Source organism: Cervus elaphus, chromosome 15 (genome assembly GCF_910594005.1).
Source record: "Cervus elaphus chromosome 15, mCerEla1.1, whole genome shotgun sequence".
Classification (NCBI taxonomy): domain Eukaryota; kingdom Metazoa; phylum Chordata; class Mammalia; order Artiodactyla; family Cervidae; genus Cervus; species Cervus elaphus.
The window spans coordinates 77,743,840-77,762,738 of record NC_057829.1 but is presented as its reverse complement, the minus strand read 5'-3'; the positions used below and the strand labels follow the sequence as shown (position 1 = coordinate 77,762,738).

At 38.8% G+C, this 18,899-nt stretch overlaps 1 protein-coding gene across 2 annotated transcripts in view; it reads right to left on the bottom strand.

Annotated features, from left to right (window-relative positions):
• The window catches only part of TRUB1 (TruB pseudouridine synthase family member 1), a 29,355-nt gene extending 11,712 nt beyond the window's left edge, over positions 1-17,643 (bottom strand). The window contains exons 1-4 of one of the 2 annotated variants that reach the window (XM_043926599.1): positions 17,325-17,643; positions 13,593-13,691; positions 7,032-7,087; positions 1,983-2,064 (exon numbers count right to left, since the gene is read on the bottom strand). In XM_043926599.1, coding sequence (XP_043782534.1) covers positions 1,983-2,064; positions 7,032-7,087; positions 13,593-13,691; positions 17,325-17,613 — 526 coding nt within the window. In that variant the 5' untranslated portion in view covers positions 17,614-17,643. The remainder of the gene's footprint in view (positions 1-1,982; positions 2,065-7,031; positions 7,088-13,592; positions 13,692-17,324) is intronic. The other variant, XM_043926600.1, reaches the window with a different exon arrangement.
• Between the last annotated feature and the right edge of the window lie 1,256 nt (positions 17,644-18,899).

The following is an 18,899-nucleotide window of genomic DNA, read 5'->3' as shown; positions in this document are numbered from 1 at the left end:
GATTTTTTTTTTTTTTAATGTGTAGGCAGGGGAGAAAAACTCTGAGTTTTATTTCAGCATAATAAAGAAGGCATTACAAAATACTGGTTATAGGCCTTAGGATTAAGCCTCAGAGGGTTGAGAACACAGGTCCTAGTTCTCCATGTGACACGAGTTTCTTAAGGACACAAGGTAGGTTTTATATTTATTTTCCCCTTGGCACCTGCCGTGCAGCTTAAACAGATGACAAACTACGCTGACTTATCAAAATCATACAGAAAAATCATGTCAATCAGCAAAACTCTCTGAGCTCTCATTTTCTGGGACGACAGTGTTCAGTCAACTATAGGGAGCTCTCCCTTTCAGGGCCTAAAGAAAGTTGTTTAGTTTCTCAGATTCTCAGATTTCAAGATTATAATGAGATGATTTTAACACACTAACATACTTTCCTTAACGTAAGTAAGGTCGTAAATGATAAAATACAAAGTAGAGTTTTTAAAAATTCCAAAATGCCTCAGGGTAGTCGTTCTCATCAGTGTATGTTCAAGTAGTTCATTACCCTGGTCCTCTTGTAATATTCCCTACTCAAAGAATTGCACCGTCATGTAACAGTTTTAAAACCCAGAAACCTAGATCTTTTTTTTAACAACTTCCTCTCTGTCCCCATCCAACCAATGAGTCTCACCAATTTTACCACCTCACAATTCTTTTAACTATATATAAACTGACATATAATGTAGGATACTCTGGAAATCTCTGACATCCTCCTAGGCCTCTTTAATTTCACAAGCATTCTGGCTGAAGATTATGGTTGGGTTTCCATTAAGTGGGCATATGCTGTTATTCCATAATAATAATAATAATAATAATAAAGATTTCAAGGCTAATTCAACATCTATTTTTTAAAAGACTCAACATAAATTGGTTGATTTTTCTTTTCATTATGGTGCTTGATTAATCATGCAAGATACTAAGCCACATACAAACGTTAACAGGACAAGAGAAGCCATTATGAACAAGGAGAAGGTTGGTCTCTCTACTGGGGGAATATGTAATACACATTAAGACCACTCAACACAAAAACACAGGGAAGCAGATGTTAAGACTGCCTAAAGCTACATTAAAAAAGATAACATTAAGCACGGGCAAAAAAACAAAACAGAACAGAAAGCTTACAAATAATTCAGTTGATGACATAATGATGTAGGTGAACTGTCTGTACGAAAACCACAACTGCTGCATTATAAATAGCATAAGCACTATGAGAGTTGCTAGGAAACCATTTCATTTATCCATCCTTTCTTAAAGAAGTGAAAGAAGGGATGGTAGAAAAATTAAAGTGCGCCCCAGTGAGTTCTCTTTATTTCCAGAGAAATAGCTTTTCTTTTGTTATATCTTTTTGCATACTCCAAAAGCACAGGAATATGATCAATTTTAACGTATTAAACCTAGGACATTTATTTCAACAGCTATGGGATAATTATATACACCAAAACCAAAACAACAACAATGACACGATGCAGGTAAAATCGAGCAAGAGAATTTCTCTGCTTTGTTTCACCTAGGACTAGGAAAAATGTCCTAAATCGTATCTATTGTATATGTGGTTTTTGCCAAGGGAGTTATTTGGAAGAATTCTGCACGTTAAAAAAATATTGAGGTGGGAGGGGGTTCAGGATGGGAAACACATGTAAATCCATGGCTGATTCATGTCAGTGTATTGCAAAAACCACTCTAATATTGTAAAGTAATTAGCCTCCAACTAATAAAAATAATTGGGAAAAAAATACTGATTATAGGAAAAGTCAATTACTGCAATTCTTTACTAATAGGCATACCATATAAGCAACAATGTAATAAACAATTTCCAACCTTTTTAACCTAAAGAAATGTACTGACAATTAAAATCACCGGAAACATAAGAGACTTATTTTTAAATTCCAAATTCAGAGAAAGTTTCTTTAAATATTAGGAATAAGGACTACATATGACGAGCTTCATACCATAAGGTTTTTCTTCTGTTACTTTCCCTGTAGAATCTAGCGTGTCAGTAGCCTTCCCCAGTTCCCCAATGGCAATATATCTCTAGAGGAAGAGACACAAGAGAGGGAAACAGGCCATAAGGTAAAGAACTGTTATGCATGTCTTAAAGCTTATACAGAACCTTACTAATAAACCTAACTGATACAAAATAAAAGGCAAAATCAATAGACTGTAACTGCTTGGTTAGTTTTTGATATGTGGGAAGCACTGTATAGATTGAGGAACATTCACAAACTTTCCAAACCAGCCAATATGGCAAGGAAAAACCTGATTTTATTGATAATCATCGCTTATAAATATACAGTTGTTCAGTCACTAAGTTGTGTCTGACTCTTTGCTACCCCATGGACTGCAGCATGCCAGGCTTCCCTGTCCTTCACTATCTCCTGGAGTTTGCATAAACTCATGTCCATTGAGCTGGTGATGCCATCCAACACTGTACAAAAAGTTTTAAAAAATCAGTTATATGTGAGACAGCAGAAGAGACACAGACATATAGAACAGTCTTTTGGACTCTGTGGGAGAGGGCGAGGGTGGGATGACTTGGGAGAATGGCACTGAAACATGTATATTACCATATGTGAAACGAATCGCCAGTCCAGGTCCGATGCATGAGACAGGGTGCTTGGGGCTGGTGCACTGGGATGACCCAGAGGGATGGGATGGGGAGGGAGGAGGGAGGGGGTTCAGGATGGGGAACACATGGGGAACACATCTGTGGCGGATTCATGTCAATGTATGGCAAAACCACTACAATATTGTAAAGTAATTAGCCTCCAAATAAAATAAAATAAATTTACTTTAAAAAATTAAAAATTAAAAAAAATCAATTTTCTACTGGGCAGTGTAGATTGTGAAGGAAAAATTTTAAATATATCTAGGAGTAGAGATAATGGTACAATAATCCCCTACTTAACATCACAGGATTCAATAATCTGTTGTTTTTGTTCAGTCGCTAAGTTGTGTCCGACTCTGTGACCCCATGGACTGCAATAATTTTATTCCACATGCAATTAAAATTAATTTTTAATTATCATTTCTTATATGAAATACCAAGCTCAGTCTTAGGAATTTGATTATGCATTTAAACAAAAGCTAAATACATAAAAACTAGTATAGCAGAGATAATGTACATATGTGTTTCTTGTAAGGAGAAATGGCTACGTCTTAAGCTCTCTGAAAGGATAAAAGTCACTTCTCAGAACTGTTCATTACTCACAAGTGAAGAATTAGATCACTCCTAGTTAACTGAGGATTGTTCTGCTTTCTATCTTGGGTCACACTGTACTACATATTCTTTATCCTCTTCTCGTTTGGTCAAATTCAAATTTCATTTTGAGGATCACAGGAATTAGCGAGAAAAATGCAAGGAACAGAATTCTCACTGAAAAGAATCGGCAGTTATGTGAGCAATTTAAGATGGAGTACTTTGCAGAAATATGAGTTTATTAATGATAAGCTTATTATGCTACCACACCGAAACATGGTTTTGAATATCTTCATTAACAAGGAACAGCTCTATACAGCGCATAAAATGTTAAGTCCTTCAAAATTTTGAATATAGTACTTATGAAATATAATGAATATTAATAGAGTGTAAAGAAAAGGTACAAATTGGACGAACCTCTGGAGAAAGTGGATTAGAGATGCTCCAATCTTAAGAGAGCTGCTGCTAAGTTTCACAGGAGGAGCTTTATTAAAGTCACACTTTGCAGTTGACACTGATTAGGTAACCTAAAAATGCTTGTGTACACCTGGGGGAAATTACTGTCCTCTGAACACATCTGGGGGAAACATCTGTATACCCCAGTGATGATACCCATTCAATAGTTGAAGGGGATACAAAGCTGCTTTCTGCTGAAATGCTGGCTTTGCCTACAGGCACTATGGTTTACCTCCACACAGATATGCGAGTAGCATTATACCTGGAAAATGCTAGTTAAGAGCATTTTCATGGCACTAGCAATCTCATAACAGAACATCAACCCTTCCATGGCTCATCTGGTTTCAAAAGCACATATAAATAACCAACTTTTAATCAGCAATATAGGAAGCTAATAAAGATAACACTCCAAAACCTCATCAAAGCCTGTTACTTCAAAGTACATCTGCCATCCAGATTCTCCTGAATGACTGGCTCAAAGAAAGTGTAATTTAGGGAAGACAGTAAAGGGACTGTGAATCTATTGCTTTCTTCTGGGTAAGCTATATTCCATACTTAGATCAAGTTAAGTCAAAGGGATGTGTTCACCTAACTCCCTTAGAATCATTCTACCTGTTGTATTTCAATGCAGAGCCACTTATACACATGTTGTAGAACTATTTTTGAGAACCACTATCTATCATTCAATCTCCCTTACTGTAAAAAATTTCTTTCTGACTTTAATACCCAGAGTAAAGTCTCTTCCTTAAATAACCAGCATGCTTCCTCTTTCTCATCAATGTCATGTTTTTGCCTAGGCCATCAAAAAGTCAGAGATAGAAATAAAAGGAATGAAATTAACTGCATTCAAGATTTCCAACAGAAATTGCTTGAATAAAATTAATGTCTATGGCATCTGTAGTCAGAGCGATCCAACAGGCCTGTAACTCAGGAGAGAGAGATTTGGGGATAGACGAAACATGTGGAAACAGTAATAACAGTATTTACTGAGCAACTTTTGTATAACAGGCACTATGCAGAAAACCTATGTGCTTTTTTTACATAATACACTCAGAATCCCAAAAGAGAATGCAGCGAGAAAAAAATGACTCAAGATAAAGTTGATCATTGGCAGAGCAAAGCCTGACAGAAGAGAAAGCTAATGATAAAGACAAGGAAAGGCTCTTTCTTAAACCTTGCTCTGATCTGACTGGGCAGGAATGCATATAAGGAGTGGTGGTGGTGTAGTTGCTAAGTCGCATCTGACTCTCGCCACCCCACGGACTGTAGCCCATCAGCCTCCTCTGTCCATGGGATTTCCCAGGCAAGAATACTGGAGTGGGTTGCCATTTCCTTCTCCAGGGGATCTTCCCAACCCAGGGATCGAACCCGGGTCTTCTGCATTGCAGGTAGATTCTTTACCGGCTGAACCACAAGTACATAATCTAAAATTAAAAGTGTAAGAAATACAAACAGCTACCAAGATAATAACAACTCTTATATTGCAAAGGTGAAGTACCCAAGAGCTAGGTCTCTATAATAAGAAGCACCTGGAGTTTTCTACTTACATTACAGTCATCTGAAGATCAGCGATTTCACTGTATGACATTCAGCTTTCCTAGCTGAATACCAAAATGATTTGTGATAAATAAAATTTAAACAAGAGCCAATGATGTATGTATTTTTCCAGTCATCATACTTCTGGAAATGTGTCTGGAATTTACATGTAAAACCTTTCAAAAACATATAATGTGTTACATGTACCTATGGGTTTCTTGGGGCGGGGGGGTGGATAATGAATATTTCAGTGAACTTAACATTTTATCTTGGTGGGGAAAACAAACAAACAAATGCCTTAATGTAAAATATACCTTTTGTTTTATTAAAAAGTGACTTTTCATTGTAAAGATTTTGAAGAATACCAAATAGTATGAAAAAAGAAAATAAAATCATCCATAATCTTGTATCAAAATAACCATGGTCTATATTTTAGAATTAAACATATATTAAGCAATTGGAAAATTCTGTACCAGAAACAGATTCTAACCTCTACGTGTCAGTATTTAAATACACTGTACAAATTACTGTACAACGTCAAACTCCTCCATTCTAACACAATTGTTACATTCTGTGATTTTGGAGATTCTTCCACTTATCTAAGGTATGAAGATCCTTCCCAACTGAAAGACAGGCTTTTATGCCAACTAATAACTAAAATGGGATGTTAAAGGCAATAGGCTTTCCAGGGCTTTTCATTTTAAGAAAAACTTACTTAGACCCCTGGCCCTCAACAGTTGGCCCAAGGGCCAGTACCCACCATGAGATAAGTTCAGAAAATGAAGGTGCTTAGAAACTTATTTAGCAATTTGATATTAATTATATTTTTAATAAAAGTCTGCAGTGAAATGGTAAGTTTTTTAAATGGTCTTTGACCACAGTTTCTCTTCTAAGGAAAAATTTGGACAGAAAGCACTTTACCAACTATTTATAACCCACTTGCAACAAGGGTTTTAAAACAAACAAAAAGTTTAGTCCAGGAACTTGCTGAAATTCTCCCCTTCCTAATGGCATATTAATCTTCCTTCCATGTTTTCCACATTTCCTATCTTCCCCATTTTCACTGGTCCCAAGTCCAAGCTATTATAACCAGCATCTAGCTGCTAACTAGAATACAGATATTATTATCTCTCTTAAAGCCGGAAGAGGCCCAGAGAGGTGAAACACTGACATCTAGACATGTCTCTGGGCTCCTTCCACCTTGACAGTTCAGTGACGGTTCTCACTCAAGGCCTAAAGCCCAGGTTTGGAACCTGTCCTGTCCCTGCTTAATCCCTCCTCCCTCTCCTATTCAAAGCCTTAAAGATGCTTTTGGATGCAGTCAAGGAATGATGTAACATCATCTTTAAGAAGCCCCATTCTTTTAGTTAGTAAACATCCTGTAAACACTGAACAAAACATGTCTTTTGTTGGAAACTGCATGGCTTACAAAATGACATTGTTTCTACAAAAATTCTAAGGTTTAAAAAAAATCTTCTAACAGAATTTATGATCTGTAAGTTTTCTTTAAGAAATATAATTATACAAACAAAAACAAACATACCAAAAAATCCCTCACAAACACTAAACACATCTATTTTTAAATTATAGGTACCACAAAATTTTTGCTTCGATAAGTCAAATTTACTTTTCAATTATGAATTTACAGTCTCAATATTTTGAATCTCAAATATTATAGACACTGTGATTAATACCCAGGGTTGACACTCATTCAAGCAAGTTATACAGTTTATTTTTTAACTGATAAAATCCAACACATAGGTCATTAAGAAAACATTCAAGAAAAGCAGAACCGTTCCAGTATTCTTACCTTGGACCCTGATAACATACTGGTCAGCATTTTTGTTCCCCTTCCAATTCCAACCACTACAAATTAAAGAAAGAGATACTATGACATCATATTGTGAAAACCAGGCTTTAAAAATATGCTTTATGACATACATTGGGCACAATTTCCTGGCATATGTAAAGTTAGAAAAAGCATTTATTTAGCATAATGTCAGGGCTCCTATGATTCCAATCAGTTGAACTTGTCATGCAAGTAAGAAATTCTGAAGTGGGGGTGGGGGAGAGACTTTCTTTCTTTCTCTAAGTGTGAAACATAACATTAGAAACCTCAATCCAGACAATTAGATAACAAAAAGTTTTGAAAAAATCTCCAAGGACTCACTGGAATTTTATATGGGCATCAGTGAAAAAAAAAAAATGCTACAGTTAATCTTGGTATGATAAACTCTCTGACAGAGTCCACTATTAAACAAAGCAAAAGCTATTATCATAACTAATGAACCATTTAAAGATGATTTGTGCCCAGCAGTATACAATCAAGAAAATAGAAACATAACATATCAACCAGACACAAAGAATAATACAGGGTAAAATGTGAGTCTGGAGAGTATATGTTTGCATGGACCAAATAAAAAGTACAATGGCCCACATGTCTCCTCAAACATTATCCTTGTAACAAAACATTTCACCAGCCAAAGATGAGAGGATGTAATCATTTCTTCACTTAACAGCAAGCAAAGTTTCATAAGAATGGAAGTATTTCTCATTAGTGGATACAATTTTGTAAAAGCACACACAATATAACCGTCGCAATTCAGAATTATAAGAAACAAAGAGAAATGACTGGCAAGTTGAATGAATTATCATGAATATTTATAGCAGATATGATCCACTGAGTTTACCATGTATCAAATTCTACTCTAAGTGCTTTCCATTCATTAGCTCATTTAATCCTTAAAACAAGATGATACGATTATCCCTCTATGATAGCTGAGGAAACTGAGGCATAGGAGTCTAAGAACTCTGCCCGGTATCTCACAACCAGTACATGCTGGAATTAAAATTCCAACCAGACTAACAGCAGACCTTCTTCTCCTCATCCCCCTGCCAACTTACTCATCCAGGCTTTCCTCTCACTGCCACCAGCCCAAATCAACCTCCCTGTTCTATATCGTATCTCTTCTTCTTCCAATTCATACCATTTCACAACCATTTCCGAAAACTCCACGGCACAAAGCTCCTGAACAATCCTCAATAGGGTCCCAATGCCTACAGCACCAACTTCTTGGTAAAGTATTTAAAGTCCATCCTTTGAAACACAGCTCACATCCCCATTCCTTCATAAAGTCTATCCCAAAGGCCCTCTCAGCTTCTTTGATAGTCATAGTGGTTCAAGGGCTAACATTAACACTCTCTGCCTTCGGGATCCTCTGTTGAGCTCAAATGAGAGCACCTGCTGCTGAGGCAAAAACTTTGTATAATAATAACAAAGATTCAATTCAATTTCATTCCATTCAAGAAACCCCAATCAGTATTTTGCAAGCAGCTACCAGGCACTCCATCCCAAGAACACTTTTAATGGAATAGCACATATCCTGACTTTGAAAGGGCTTATAATCTCATGGGAAAAATACAATACAGACAAGGGAAACTGCAAGTGCTCAAAAAAAAAAAAAAAAAAGGTTGCCTCAATTAATGAGAGAATAACATTAAATAACAATACATCCATACATGATGTGTCAAAATGAACACACAGATAACTACTGTAGGAGGTTACTCTACATGGCCGCAGAGTCCAGAGAATGCTTCACTGAGGCATTCAGAGTTAGGCCTTAAAGAATGTACAGGATTTGAACATGCAGACGAGAGAAGTGTGTTCTAAAGAAGGAACAAATTGACAAATTCTCAGACACAAGGATGAGCACAGTGGGTTTATCAGCCAGAGTGCAAGGTGTCTTAAGAGCAGGTTGATGTGTCTGATTCTATCATAGTTAAAAGGCTGGATGGATGACGATTTCTCTGTAGCTTCAGTGATCCACAGTGAAACAAGAAGGCATCTTAGAGTAACCCAGCTTGTACATGTATACAGTCTCCTCTGTCAAGGGCTCAGTTGTTTCTGACTCTTTACGACCCCACTAGGCTCCTCTGTCCGTGGGGATTCTCCAGGCAAGAATGCTGGAGTGGCCTGCCATTTCCTCCTCCAGGGGATCTTCCCAACCCAGGGACTGAACCCACGTCTCCTGTGTCTCCTGAACTGAAGGTGGATTCTTCACCTGCTGAGCTACCGGGAAAGCCCAGAGTATATATATTATAGCTCAATTTAAAAAAATCCGCATAGACAAAAAGCTAGGGAGAAATATAACCACAATGTTGACAAAAATTATTGCTGGAAGGTGGAAAATGGATAATTTTTACTTTACACTTTATGTTTTCTTGTATTTTCTAACTTTTTTCACCATAATTTTCTAAGTTTTAAAGTTAAACTTCAAAATAGTATATCAAAACTTAGTTCCATTTTAAGTAATTTATACTGAATATCATCTTCCTACTGCTTGTGCAAGATTACCAACACAGTGGTTTAAAACAACACAAACTTATTATCCTACAGTTTTGGAGGTCAGAAATCTGAGGTGACTTTTACTATGGTACAAATCAAGGGGTCAAGACACTGCCTTCTTTTCTGGAGGCCTGAGGGGAGAACCTTTATCTAGAGGCTTCCAAGGGGAGGTTCCTTGCCTTTTCCAGTTTCTGGAGGCTCTTTACCTTCCTTGGCCCAGGACCCCCTTCCTCATCAAGGCCAGCAACCGCATCACTGCAACCTCTGCTTCCATCGCCACATCTTCTCTGACATGCTTCTGCCTTCTCTTCCAATTTACAGACCCTTGTGATTACGCTGGATCCACCAGGATATGCCAGGATGTCTCTTAAAGTCAACTGATCAACAACATTAATTCCACGTGCAACTGTAACGCATCCTTGTTATGTAATCTAACATATTTATAGGTTCTGGAGACTGGGACACGGACATCTTCAGCGAAGTCATTATTCTGCTTACCACAGAGTTTTTCAGAATTTTGTAAGCCCTCTTTATAGAATTATATATGCTTTATATATAATATATATGTATTATATGTAATAATTATTTAACATTTGAAAACATTTTATAACTATTTCTAGTACTTATATAAAATATAGGCTAATAGAATTATAAACCTGAATTTCAGATTATATTTTAAATTGTCAGCTAAACTCTTAAATCTTTACCATCAATATTTCCCCCTCAAAACAGCAAAAACAGCCTAAAATGTTGAAAGTAAAAGTATATTTCTCCACTAGGTCCAGTTTTGTTAAAAACAACAACAATAAGACAAAAAGCCCTTTAACAAAGCTCTTCACAGGGTAGAGTATATATCAGTATACTATAGACACTTCCTGCTGCTGCTGCTGCTAAGCCACTTCAGTCGTGTCCGACTCTGTGCGACCCCATAGACAGAAGCCCACCAGGCTCCCCCGTCCCTGGGATTCTCCAGGCAAGAACACTGGAGTGGGTTGCCATTTCCTTCTCCAATGCATGAAAGTGAAGTGAAAGGGAAGTTGCTTAATCGTGTCCGACTCTTAGCGACCCCATGGACTGGAGCCTACCAGGCTCCTCCGTCCATGGGATTTTCCAGGCAAGAGTACTGGAGTGGGGTGCCATTGCCTTCTCTGAGACATCTCCTAAGATATTCCAATAAACCTTCTGAGAGTTACAGTAGATGTTATCACTTTTTAAGAGATAAACTGAAATTCTGGGAGGTTATGGGATTTGCTCAGGGTGTATGTACTTAGTAAATAAAGTAGCCAGTATACAACCCATGATGATTACAGCCCAGTGTTCATTTCACCATACACCAAAAATCAACTTTGCTTAACAGCCTGTAGAATTTAGACAACAAACTTCCCTTATTCTGTAACTAAATATCTACTTTTTAAAAAACTATTTCTCAATAGAAATCACAGGTATTAGGAAAAAAATTAATAATTTTGACATACGAACACACTATATCATATTGAAGGACATGTGTGATCAAATACAAATTAACCCTCTAAATAGAAAATTATTTCCAAAAAAAAAAAAAAGAAAATTATTTCCAACACAATTTCTTCCACTCACACAAATCTCTGCCAAATGCCACCCCTTCACAATACTAAAATGGAAGCTTTCAACAAGATCCCTTAGATTTTAGGGTAAAAAATAAACTTCTTTACCCAGTGCCTTGAATATCACTATTTTCTGCATGCCAATGAATAACAACAGTCATACATTAATACAATTGGTCTATTCATAAATAAACGCACATTTTATTCCCTTTCTTCTTGGACTTATGTTCCTGTGCTTTAGAAAGGGGCTTCCCAAGCGGCTCGGTGGTAACAAATCCACCTGCCAGTGCAGGAGACAGAGGAGACATGGGTTCAATCCCTGGGTCAGGAAGATCCCCTGGAGGAGAGAATGACAACCCACTCCAGTATTCTTGCCTGGAGAATCCCATGGACAGAGGAGCCTGGTGGGCTACAGTCCATGGGGTCGCAGTCAGACACCACTGAGCGACTGAGCACGCATGGACGCCTTAGAAGATGGGAGAGCTTAAGAAGAGCTGAACTGACAAGAATCATGAACCCACTTCTGGAAGGAATGGTAAAGAATGCTGACTGATTAGTAATTTCTGCTGTGGACATGGGGAACAAGGGCAGGAGTACCAGCTATTTGCCATCCCAGGTTAGGGCAGAGACTTTAACACTTAGCACGTCCAGGTTCAACTTTTGATCTCACCACTCACTAACTACAGGACCTCACACACAGTAAGTGCTCAATAAGTGATTATCAATTATTATGGTAAGAAACAGTAGTTAACGTGTCAAAATTTGCCTATTCAAGTTCTCTAACTCAGAAAATGAATTTTCATGTGTTTTTTCCTGTTTTAACCTCAAGTAAAGATGTTTCTGCCAACATGCACCACATAAAATCTGTAATTTTAGAAAATGCAAATCATATAGTTTCCAATTTTCTTGAAAAATATAATTTTATTCACCAATTTTATCCTTTTCTTCTAAATAAGCATTCATTTCCTTTGGCTGGCTTAGATCAGGTTTGTTTTTATTTGCATCTAATTTTAGCTCAAATAAAATGGATTGGATGCTCTAGCACAGTATTTTTCAAAGCATGAGTCACATTCCATTAGGGCAGCATGAAATCAATTTAGGGGATTATGATCAACATTGTAAAAAAAAATGGAATAGAGTAAAATAAAAAACACCAGGGCATGTAAAAACGTAGGCTTGTTCCATAAAAGTTTGTTTCTAGTATGTGGGGCAGGGGGAAATAGGGAGAATTCCAAATGTGTATTTCTGTGACTATGGATACAGTTATAAAAAGGTGTCTAAAAACATACCCCATCCTGCGGATACACACTTTGGCAGTCTAAAAAGATAGACTTCAGGATTTCTGCATGTGTGCTAAATCATCTCAGTCATGTCTGACTCTTGGCGACCCTATGACTGTTGCCTGCCAGGCTCCTCTGTCCATGGGATTCTCCACTGGAGTGGGCTGCCATTCCCTGCTCCAGAGGTCTTCCCCACCCAGAGACTGAACCTGCATCTCCTGCAGATCTTGCATTGCAGGCGGATTCTTTACCATAGAGCCACTGAGGTGTTCCTTTAGAACCTCTACTAGATGCAAAAAAACCCCAAACAAATTAAAAAGGTGGAAGAAAAAAAGACAAATGACTCTTCTTCCCTCAATCAATTCTATCAATCTTCCTCCACATGTAGTAAGACACTTAACTAATGTCCCCAAGAGAAAGTGACTTCCTCTGAGGAACTACAAGGTTCATCTTCTGAAGATACAGGCAAAAAAACAAAAAGAGTCATATACTGTGTCAGGAGTCCCCAAGACTATCCCGCGCTGAAAGATTCTTCCATGGCTAAGATTTACCTACAGTGACATCCTAAGGTTACACAGCTGCATCCTCTATCCTTCCATAATCGAAAAAGGAATAACATGTGTACAATGTTCCTGCTCAAGGGAGCCCATTGGAAACCCAACATCCAAAGTTTTTATTGGAGGGGATGAGAGGAATGGTTATCCAGGCACCCTCTCACTGCATGGTGGGACAAAAATTACAGATTCCAAGATGGAGAGCAGGTGTCCAGCATAAATCTCACTGCTTACACAAACCACTGAGGCACACCAAACTGCACTTATTGGATGGGGAAGGATGGTTCAACCCCAAATCCAGGTCCCCAAATGCAGGCAGGCCTTCAGAAAGATAGTGGACTCAGGCTTGCTGTGTTAACTCTTTTCTGCACTGATACACACCCTTTCTCAAGGTCCATCCACACTCCACACATGAAAGTGGCTATTTCTAACAGCCTTCTATACCTTGTAGAAGGGCTTCTTGAGAAGATGGCACTGTGAATCTAGTAGATGTGAAATATTCCAAGTAGACTGAAAATGGCATAGCTTTAGTCAATTTTGTCTGTTCTTAATCAATATTTCTTTCTATATAAGTGGCAGTTACATCAAATTTCCATTCAAATCTCTTACCCAGGACTCCTCGGGCTGCACTGTCTAGAGTCCCTCCATGCCCAATTTTCAAAGTCTGCTTTTTCCTCTTGGTCCATTCTGGAGAAGGCATTCCAGCTTCTTTAAGAGTAAATGGGATTAAAAAAAAAAAAAAAAGAAAGTAATTACTGAGAGAAACAAAGTAGAATTCCATTACCATGGGATGAGGCGGCATGGATGAAATACTCAAAACAAATAAAAAGCATTGTACAAACTTTATATATTAAGATTATAAGAACTGGCTCATTTGAAAAGACCCTAATGCTGGGAAAGATTGAAGGCAGAAGGAGAAGGGGACAACAGAGGATGAGATGGTTGGATGGTGTCACTGACTCGATGGACATGAGTTTGAGTAAGCTCTGGGAGCTGGTGATGGACAGGGAAGCCTGGCGTGCTGCAGTCCATGGGGTCGCAAAGAGTCGGACACGACTGAGTGACTGAACTGATTACAACATTACTGAAGAACAGACTTTAAATATACAGACACTATCTAAATTACAAAGAAACAGTATTCCCAAATTAGTTGTTGAAAAACTAGAACCCATTTTCTAAGGGAAAAAAAATTTTTTTAAGTGGGTAAATATCCACACTAATCCACAAAGATCTAGTAAATTCCTAGCAGTAGTAGGCTAGTAGATGGAGGATGATGAAAAGAAGTTTTTACATAGGAAGCTAGTTTTAAAAGTCCTCAATTCCATCTCTAAAATCTTTCTTGTTCCCTGGTGTTCTCTGCTGGCCACTCCAGCTACCTAAACATCTGGAGTATATTTCATACAGGGTTACTTCTGAGAATACTAAGTCCCCAGACTATCTGTATATCTGCCCTCCTCTCCTAATCAAGTCACCAATTCCTTAAAGAAGCTAATCTCAACAAAAGGTTACATGGGAAGAAGGTAACAGTTTAAGATGCCACTTACACGCCAAAGCATTTAGATTTTAAAAAGAGAAAAGGAAAAAAACAAAAGATGCTAGCCTGGCCTATCTCATATTCCTATTGTAAAGAATAAAATCAAATAATGCTACCTGAACGTGCTTTGGAAACTCAAAGCTCTATACCAATATGCTGTTATCATCATCATCATCATGGTAAATAACAACATATTGAGAGAATACTGGCCACCAGACTTCAAATGAGCATGGAGAGAGAAGCAGGAAGAGCCGTCTTGATCTGTACCTTTCCAAATCCATAAAACCTTCCTTACTTGCCAGGTGGCACTAGTGGTAAAGAACTCACCTGCCAATGCAGGAGATGTAAAAGACCAGGGTTCGATCCCTGGGTTGGGAAGATCCACTAGAGAAGGAAATGGCTACCCACTCCAGCATTCTTGCCTGGAAAACCTATGGACAGAGGAGCCTGGTGGGCTACAGTCCATAGGGTTGCAAACAGTCCAACATAACTGAAGTGACTGAGCATGCATGCATTACCACGGACACAGAGAAGATGGAAAACAGAGTAAAAGAAACTGAAACGCAAGGACAGAGCAAGGTAAGGAGAGAAGGCAGAGCCACAGTGGAGAAGCCAGCTGAAATGGCCAAAAGGATGCGCTGGGTTGTAATCACCACTTAATTATCACCTTAGTGAGTTAGAACTCCAGTGTCTGGGACATGATCCTAATGTTACTCTCTGATTACGACATCACCATGTTTGGAAAGACATGAGGATACGCTTTAACGTGAACCTGTAAGGTTAGGCTTAGACTTCAAACCCTTCACCTTCACCTGTAACCCATTATGGCTCTCTCATACTGTACTTATAGAAACATTTTGGGAACTCTTTGCATTTTTAACTTAAAGGTGCTTGGAGAATGGAGGCCCTAAAGTTTACTGTCTTCCCTTTGTGCTTTTCCCTTTTTCCAAGTTTGAAGACACCTGGCCTCTACTATGTTGGAATCTGGTTCACCCCACTGGCATCATGGATGATGAATATTTACCAAGATCTTTTATAGCTATAAAATTCTTTTATGTTTTAGGCCTTGAAGGTTTCAAAAAGACAGAAGAGCAGAGATTTTAGTGCCAGATGAATCAATGTAAAGAAAAGCAAGGAATATTAATAGAGGCCGTGACAACTAACTGTGGCCTAAATCAGCGATTGTCAAACCCGGCTGGCATTAGAATGTTGTGTTCTGGAATCTGTATCTTTAAGAGAACCTTCAGGTAAATTCTGACAACCAGTCAGAACAGCATTTAGAAAGCCCTGGTCTAGCTAACATAAATATAGAATCAGCCAATCACAAGCAATATAGAAATGGAGAGTGATGAGAATGTCTACTTCTGAGTGAGTGGCCTCCAGAAGACAGTTCAGCAACAGCTTGGAAACCATCAATTTTAACTAAGTTTCAACAAGAAATTTCAGTTCCTGGAGATCAACTAACCAGAAAGCCAGGCTATGGCTTTAATCCTATGAGAAACCCATCTGAAAGAAAGAACAGAAATTATTACTTTGAGGAACAAAAATGCCATAGCTTAGCTAACAAAGAAGGCCAAAGGAAAGCAATTCTATGAAGGAATCAACTCCATGATGACACCACAAGGCTTGTCCCTGATGTAATTCCTTCCTTCAACATCCTTACAGGTAACAAAGTATAATGAAAGTATAACAAAAGAATGAGCAGATATAACACAGGTATTAAATATCTTCAGGAATTTACCAACAAACATCTGAACCTGTGTCAGTTTTAATTAACAAATTCCTACCAGAAGAGTTTGTTTTTGCAATAAAAAGGGAAGCAGTAACATTTGCCAGGGGACACTATTCAAAGAAATTTCCTGTACTGATTTGATGGAAAAATAAGCCAGGGCCAGACTCTAGAGGGCCTTGAAAAGCTAGTTAAATAGTTTTATCACCAAAGGCTACAGAAATTACTACTATGAGCTCAGTTAAGGAGGAATCGGTGTCTTTCAGATTTGGCTTATTGCAGGTGTCAAAAAAAAAAACTAAAAGTTTCTTGATTTCACTGTATGAAACGAACTACTGGATTGACAAGCTGTGAGATCCTTTAGAATTTTCTAATATTCTCCCAGTGTATATAAAGAAACAAACAAAAAGAATGCTCTAGAAATGACCAAGTTATAGTGTTCAATAAAATGTGGTCCATAGACTGCTTACACCAAAATCACCAGGAACAACAGTTTAAAGATGGAGTTTCCTAAAAACACCCATACCCTCAGAATCACTATTTCTGAGAGGGTAAGGATTAGGCATCGGCATCGGCATCTGTGCAAGGGAAGGGACTTTAAATAATTCTCATGTCCACTCTGTGAAAAACACTGTGTTAAGTCTTGGTTAAGTAATATCCACATTTCCAACATTTTTAAGAAAGCAGCTTTGGAGTGTAGAGAGCCAGTGATTCATTTGGGTACAGTTCACTTACGTGAGCCAAACAAAAGGTTTCTGAGGGATTCGATTATAGAAAATTGGACTGCATGCCCAAGAGCAGAGGTTTATTTGTGGGTGCGTAGATTTTGTTTTTTCTTGTTTTTTTTTTCCCCTTGAGAACGACAACTGCCAACTAGGCTACAGGAGTTTACGTTAGGACAAGTCTTAGCCGGAGACGCTCCAGATTTCTGTCCAGAGTTTATACAGCGGTCGTTCTCCCTTTCCCTTCCTTTTATCACGTGAGCCTTGAAAGGGCAAAAAGCCTAGCGTGCTCCCTGCGGCTTCCGCTCTCACGGAGACCGCATGGCCTCCGCCTGGTCCCCACCCGGCTGCAGTACCTGCCAGCAGCTTCTCCTTCAGCCGATTCAGCAACTCGGCTGAAGTGGGCCCTTTGGGCTTGTGCACAGCGAACACGCCGCTCAGCGACAGCAGCTTAGTAGCCAACGCGGGCTTGGAGACCGTGGCTTCGGATCCGGTCCTGGCCGCGGCCGCAAGCGCCGCGGCTGCAGCCATCGCTGAGGATGTGGCGGCCGTTGCTGCAGCTGTCCCTGCACTTTCGGGGACTGGGGCTGGGTCTGGTTTCAAAGAGGACGACAACACCACCGCCACCGCCTCAGCAGCTGCCATGCTTTTGTAGTCCACACCTGTTTTGTAGCTTGGAGTCGCACGCTAATGACGCAACAAGCAGTGCGGCCGACATCCCCCCGGCCTTTCCCTTGCTTCGAAGCTACCCGGGTGGGTGGAATCGCAAGGGCTTGTGGGAATTGTAGTCTTTGCTTTCCTCGTGCTGGCTGGGAGTCGCTGACCCTTCCGAGGGCTCTGATGGAGTAGTTTTCCTTCTGTCATCCTGTTTGCTTGTTAAGTAGGGTTAATTCGGTGCCGCAGGTGTAAGTCCCAGTTTCCGAACCCAAACACCAAGCCTATGTAGATTTTCGGCGAGAAATATCTTCACATCTCTCCCCTATCCCTTTTAAGAATTAAGAAGACCCAGCATCCAGGAACAGAAAATTTACTAATAAAATGCTGACTTCTGCTGCAGCTTGTGAAGAACTACGGTTCCCGTGGTTAACTGCTTTATTCAATGTATTGTGCTCTTGGATTCATAATTCAGAATTAAAATACACCTAGACGTAAGCTCTATTAGAGCAAAGAATCTTTTTTACCTAGTTCACTGTTGTATTTCGGTGCCTCACACAGAGTAGGCACTTAAATATTTGGGAACACATAAATGGATACGAATTCTTCAAATTCCTAAAAGAAAACTCAAGGCCAAGCCAGTGCTAAATCTTGTGGGTTTATTTTGATGCGCTTCATGCAAGCCTTTCCACACCTTAAATCCTGCAACTCACATTCAATTCTTAAGAATTCTAAGACATTTAATAGTAATTCTTCTATGGATTGCATTCTTTAGTAACACATTGCTTAGGCATTATTGCAGTTCATAAAATTAAATTTTCCTTTTGATTTGAGACCTCTCGAAGTTATTCACTCCCAAACAAGATTCAGGAACACTGTTCTGATCCTGGTAGAAGGCAAAATGAAGAAAAATTCTTCATTTTACTTCCCCAGATACATTAAATGGTATTATGAGTATTGTGAGACAGATCAAGTTTGTGTTCACTGTTCTTAGAAAATTCCTTACAATCACCCTTTCTCTGCATCATCTTTTTTCCCATTAGTGTCTAGAATCCTAATGATGCCTCTTAGCTACTCAGAATCACCCATTATGGGATCTCATTTGAATTTGTCCCATTCCTTCAAGAACAGGAAAAAAAAATGTTTAAAATACAATAGTTATTTCTTCCTATATTTCCAACCCTCCCCTGCTTCAGTCAGATCACCAGACCCTCATTAAATCTTTGGGGTGCCCAACAATGTAAATGTACCTAATGCCACACAACTGTACACTTTTA